General features: G+C 25.1%; 1 protein-coding gene across 1 annotated transcript in view; it reads right to left on the bottom strand.

The window, feature by feature from the left end:
* Positions 1-3,046: 3,046 nt before the first annotated feature.
* LOC126908347 (lipase member H-like) overlaps positions 3,047-6,000 on the bottom strand; it is a 34,940-nt gene continuing 31,986 nt past the window's right edge. The window contains exon 7 of the mRNA XM_050690338.1: positions 3,047-3,194. Coding sequence (XP_050546295.1) covers positions 3,122-3,194 — 73 coding nt within the window. The 3' untranslated portion in view covers positions 3,047-3,121. The remainder of the gene's footprint in view (positions 3,195-6,000) is intronic.

Below are 6,000 nucleotides of genomic sequence, written 5' to 3'. Positions count from 1 at the left end.
AACTTCAAAACGCTACAGAATATTTACTACTGAATATTAATAAGATATTTTTTTACTAAAATTTTTCTTAAATTCTACTCTACAAAATAGCTATCTTAGATTTTTTTTTTACATTTTATTTAAAATTTTAAAATAATTAATATTTTTAATAAAATATAAAAAAATTAATTATTGAGATATATCTATAGACTTAACGTATAACTATTATTTAAAAAAAAAATCAACTAAAAATATTAACTGGATCAAAAGTTATTTAAGTTGTCAGTGAGTGGTGGGCCACTCTGTATATATATATATAGCTAGAGATATAATTTAGTTGTATAATTAGTATGGGTCATTTTTACTTAAATGATAGATTCTGACAAGCCTAATTTCATGAATTCATGTAACCCTACAAACTTAACACGATTAAAAATAAAATTTAACACTTTTTGAGAGATCGTAAAACAATTGTACTATAGACCACGTAAAAGAGTACGATTTAATAATACGATATCTCGGCACTAGGATAATATTTGGAATTGCATTAAAAACAGGATGTATTAGCTATGTTTACATCTTATTGTAATACGAATTATCATGCCTATTTTGTATTTTTGTGTTATTTTTAAAACCTATTAATGTAAAAATATCCAACTAAATAAAATATCTTACCTGTGTCATAATCACAATTCATATTTTCACTAGAGTCTAAGGTGCCCTTTTGTGTGGTTTTACTATTTAATATATTTATTTGTATTATTATCTATATAATTATAATTATAACAATGAGTACACAACGAGGAAATAAGTTTTATTATGATGTGTTTTTTTCTTTATTAATTTTAGCTTCGATGCGAAGCTGAGAAGGTATTAATTTTACTATGATGTGTTTTTTTTTTTTTTTTTTTTTTTTTTTGTGTCTGTGAACGCTCAATCTCAGCTCTCGCTGGACCGATTTTGATGAACAATATGTCAAAAGATCACAAATCGTATCTAGTCGAAGACATTACCCTCAAAAATTGAAAAAAATTCCCTCGTTCCCCGTAAACGGGGGAAATCCCCCAAAAAATTACAAATTTAAAAATCGCTAATTTTCGATATTTTTTCAATTTTTTTTACTTAAAATTGCCATAACATTTTTAAAAATAACCAAATCAATATAACTTTTTTTTTTATAGATACCTTAGATATTTTCCTATCATTTTATATATTTTTTTTATAAATTTGATCCTTTCCCTGCCCACAGAAGGGGATTCAAAATGACAACTTTTTCACAAAAAATTAACTTTTTCAACATAACTTTTGAAAATGTTCCGGAAAGACTGACACTTTTATATATATCTTAAATTAAAGCTAATGTAATATACTTTAATTTGAAAAAAAAAAATTTGACCTCTGGACTTGTCTTCATGGTGAAAATGACTACCGTATGCAAAAATATGCTATTTTTGTGAAAAATATAATAACACATTATGATGCTATAACTTTTTAAAAAATGCATGAATCAATTCTATTCTTTAACATTAAATACTTTATATATACCTCTTTCATTCGATATACTTTTTTTTTAAATCGGACCTTTTCCCTTTATACAGAGGGAGTGCAAACCTTTTAAAATGCGTATAGAAAGTAGAACTTTTTCAACTTAATTTTTGAAAATGTTCCGGAAAGACTGACACTTTTATATATATCTTAAATTAAAGCTTATGTAATATACTTTAATTTGAAAAAAAAAAATTTGACCTCTGGACTTGTCTTCGTGGTGAAAATGGACATCAAAGTTAAAGAAAAACGTACGATTTCCGTGAAAAAAATCTCGATTTTATATGTTATATTATTTAATTTATATTTTATATAACTTTTGGAAAAATGTATGGATCAATATTATTATTTTTTTATAATAAATATTGATATACCCCTTTCATCTGGCACGCTTTTTTTGTAAATCGGATCATACCCCTTTAACAAGGGGGGTCAAAACTTTAAACATGCGTATTGTTACTACGATATTTTCAATTTAATTTTTGAAAGTATTCCGGAAATACTGACACTTTTAAATATATCTTAAATTAAAGCTTATGTAATATACTTTAATGTGAAAAAAAAAAATTTGACCTCTGGATTTGTCTTCATGGTAAAAATGACTACCGTATTCAAAAATTTGCTATTTTTGTGTTAAAATTCTGGGTTTTGTATTTTATTTTATTTTAAAATACCTGACAAGGGGAGTACAGATTTTCNTTTTATTTTAAAATACCTGACTAGGGGAGTACAGATTTTCATAAATATTATATAAATTAAAATTAATATAGCATAGAAAGTTAAACTTATTTAAATTTGTTTGCTTCTTTTAAGTCGAGAAAAATATCTTTGAAATTTGAACTAGCTTAAATACCCAATTTTTTCAATTGCCGGTAGCAAAGTATGATTGCCGATTTGTTAAAACGCATATACATACATATCGCTAAAGGTGACATCAACTATACAGAGTGTTCAGTAAGTCAGGAAACGGGTTTCTATTGTTCTCATTGTTTGTAACAATGAGAACAATAGAAACCCGTTTCCTGACTATGTATAATTCATCGCATCCGAATATTTGTCATATCAAGATAATTTGAGGTAACTGAAAAAATGTATTCATATAATAAATCTATAATAGTACCTTCACCAAAAGATGTTTAGTAATAAACAATTAGAGTGAAATAGGTCGTGGTAAATGAACTGACTAAAACAGTTACATAAAAAAAATACGATAATCCTAACTGATATTAATTCATGTGTACATTTTTGTGCAGAAACCTTTAAAACCCTCCTATCTTGTATTTATATACATGTATAAACCCAACCCAACCATATATTATATATATGTATATCAGACGTCTTCCGTAGGCACATATACCTCGAGATCCTTTCACTTTCATTCTATTATTATCGGTGACCGTTTACCGTCCACCCCCAAACAATATGTCATATTCTTTTTCTGTTTATCAAAAATAATAAACTATGTTTTACTTCCATTTAATTTAATTTATTTCTAGTAATAAAAAAAAAAATTATAATTAAGTTCTATTCAAGTTTAATATATTCAATACAACATTTTAAACAATGTTTAAACAAAATTAGAGAATTTCGTTAATTTCTAATACTTATTTTTACTCACCTTTCCGTAGGGCGAGTCTGAATTTGTATTTAAATAATAATTTCCTTCTTTCCTGTAATGTAAGATGAAATTTTATTAAAAATATTTAATTAAGTTAAATTAATGACATTTACATTTATACAAAATTGCATTAGTTATATTATAAATGACATCCATAGAAAAAATGTATAGATATCAATAGGTTCAAAATAAAATAATCTTAATTAAAAAAAAAAATTTAAACAAAACCAAATATTAATCAATTAAATAAATTAAAAGCCCTTTAAAAACAGAAATTATTAAAAATATGTACCGAAATATTATCATAACTAAAAAACTTCAAGGTTCCTATACCCTTAATCTATACACAATAATTGTAGTAAAATATTGAATAATTATGATACTCTTTAAATGCTCTTATGTTAATGCCGTCGTAAACGTAATTTAAACAACATCTTTTTTAGAAATAATTAAATTCTACTCTCTTTAAATATAATAATATATAAAAAAAACCCAGTACATGGCGTCGCGGCACAGTGGTGACGTGTCATAGTTGGATCAAGTAGAATGATATCTGACAATGATTAAAAACACTATTATTAAAAAAACTTCGATGCAAAACTCTATATAGTGTTTAATTTAAAATATTTCGAATGAAAGAGGTATATAAATATTATTTCTCTTAAAAAAATTGTATTAATTCATACACTTTTCAATAAGTTATAGCATTATAAAGTTAAGAATGTAAAAAATAAAATCCAGAATTATCACACAAAAAAAAGCATTCAACTTAAATTTTAAAAATGATCCTGGAATACTTCGTCCAAAAAAAAAAAAAATTTGTACCGACTACCTATTTTTTATGTACAAAAAAGTGGGAAATCTCCAAATTAATTACAAATTTAAAAATTGCTAATTTTTTCAATTTTTTCAATTTTTTTAGCTTTGATGCGAAGCTGAGAAAGTATTAATTTTACTATGATGTGTTCATTTATTTTTTTTTTTGTGTCTGAAAAACACTTTTTCTCAGCTCTCACCAAACCGATTTCTTTCAATGATACGTACAAAAATCATAAATCATATCTAGTCAAAAACATAACCCTCAAAAATTGAAAAAATTTCTCTCGTTCCCCGTAAATGGGGGATACCTCCAAAAAAATAACAAAATTAAAAATCGCTAATTGTTATAACTTTTTAACTTTTTCAAAAATGATCATATTAATATGATTTTTTTCTTTCAACGATACGTCAAAAGATCACAAATCGTATCTAGTCGAAGACGTTACCCTCAAAAATTGAAAAATTTTCCTTCATTCCTCATAAGTGGGAGATATCTCCAAAATAATTACAATTTTAAAAATCAGTAATTTTTGACATTTTTTTCTTAACACTACCATAACTTTTTCAAAAATGAAAATTTTATATAGATGTTTGATGTCTTTGCCTATCATTTGGTATATATTTTTTTTAAATTTGACACTTAACCTGCCCACAGTAGGGGATTTAAAATGACAACTTTTTCACAAAAAATTAACTTTTTTAACTTAACTTTTGAAAATGTTCCGGAAGGTCTGACACTTTTATATATATTTTAAATTGGAGCTAATATAATGTACTTTATTATGGAAATAAAAAATTTCGGACTTTATTTTATCTTCACAGTGAAAATGGCTACCGATTGCTATTTTTGAGTTTGTATTTTACATTTTTAACTTTAAAGTGCTATAACTATTTGAAAAATATATGGATCAACATAATTTTTTCACGAGAAGTTGTATTTATACACATCTTTCATTCGACATACTGTTTTTTTAAATCGGACTATTTCCCTTTATTTGAGGGGGGTTCAAATCTAAAAAGAAATGTAGAAAATAGAACTTTTTCAACTTAAATTTTGAAAGTGTTCCAGAAAGTCTGACACTTTTATATATATATCTTAAAATAAAGCTAATGTAAGGTACTTTATTATAGTTAAAAAAAATTTCGGACTTTATATCAAACTTAATAAAAAAAATACGATTTTTGTAAAAAAATTCTTTTTTATAATTATAACTTTATAATGCTATAGCTTTTTGAAAAATATATGGATCAATATAATTTTTTTTTTATAGATGCATGATGTCTTTACCTATCATTTGGTATATATTTTTTTTATATCTGACCCTTTACCTGCCTACAAGGGGGGATTTAAAATGACAACTTTTTCACAAAAAATTTACTTTTTCAACTTAAATTTTGAAAGTTTTCCGGAAGGTCTGACACTTTTATATATATCTTAAATTAAAGCTAATGTAATATGCTTTATCATGTCTTAACGGTGAAAATGGCTACCAAATGTTATTATTGTGTGAAAATTCTCGATTTTATTTTTTACATTTTTAACTTTATAATGCTATGACATATTGAAAAGTGTATGGATCAATACAATTTTTTTATGAGAAGTAATATTTATATCCATCTCATATTAATAATGAACTAGCAGATCATGTAGCTTTTGGAATAATACACCAATTTTTTTAAATTAAACACTATCTAAAGATTTGCATCGAAGCGTTTTTTTTTTGATAGTGATATTAATCACTGTCAGATATCATTATACTTGATTCATCTATGCCACGTCACCACTGTGGTCACCACTATATCTGACCCTTTACCTGACTACAGGGGGTGATTTAAAATGACAACTTTTTGACAAAATATTAACTTTTTCAACTTAACTTTTAAAGTGTTCCGGAAAGTCTGACACTTTTATATATATCATAAATTAAAGATATTATAATATACTTTATTATAGAAAACAAATTTTTCGGACTTTATTGTGTCTTTACGGTGAAAATGGCTACTGAATACTATTTTTGTGTGGAAATTCTCGATTTTAT

The sequence above is a fragment of the Daktulosphaira vitifoliae genome, unplaced genomic scaffold (assembly GCF_025091365.1).
Source record: "Daktulosphaira vitifoliae isolate Bord-2020 unplaced genomic scaffold, ASM2509136v1 Scaffold_5, whole genome shotgun sequence".
NCBI classification, from domain to species: domain Eukaryota; kingdom Metazoa; phylum Arthropoda; class Insecta; order Hemiptera; family Phylloxeridae; genus Daktulosphaira; species Daktulosphaira vitifoliae.
The sequence above is the reverse complement of the archived record's forward strand: the minus strand, read 5'-3'. Positions and strand labels throughout refer to the sequence as shown.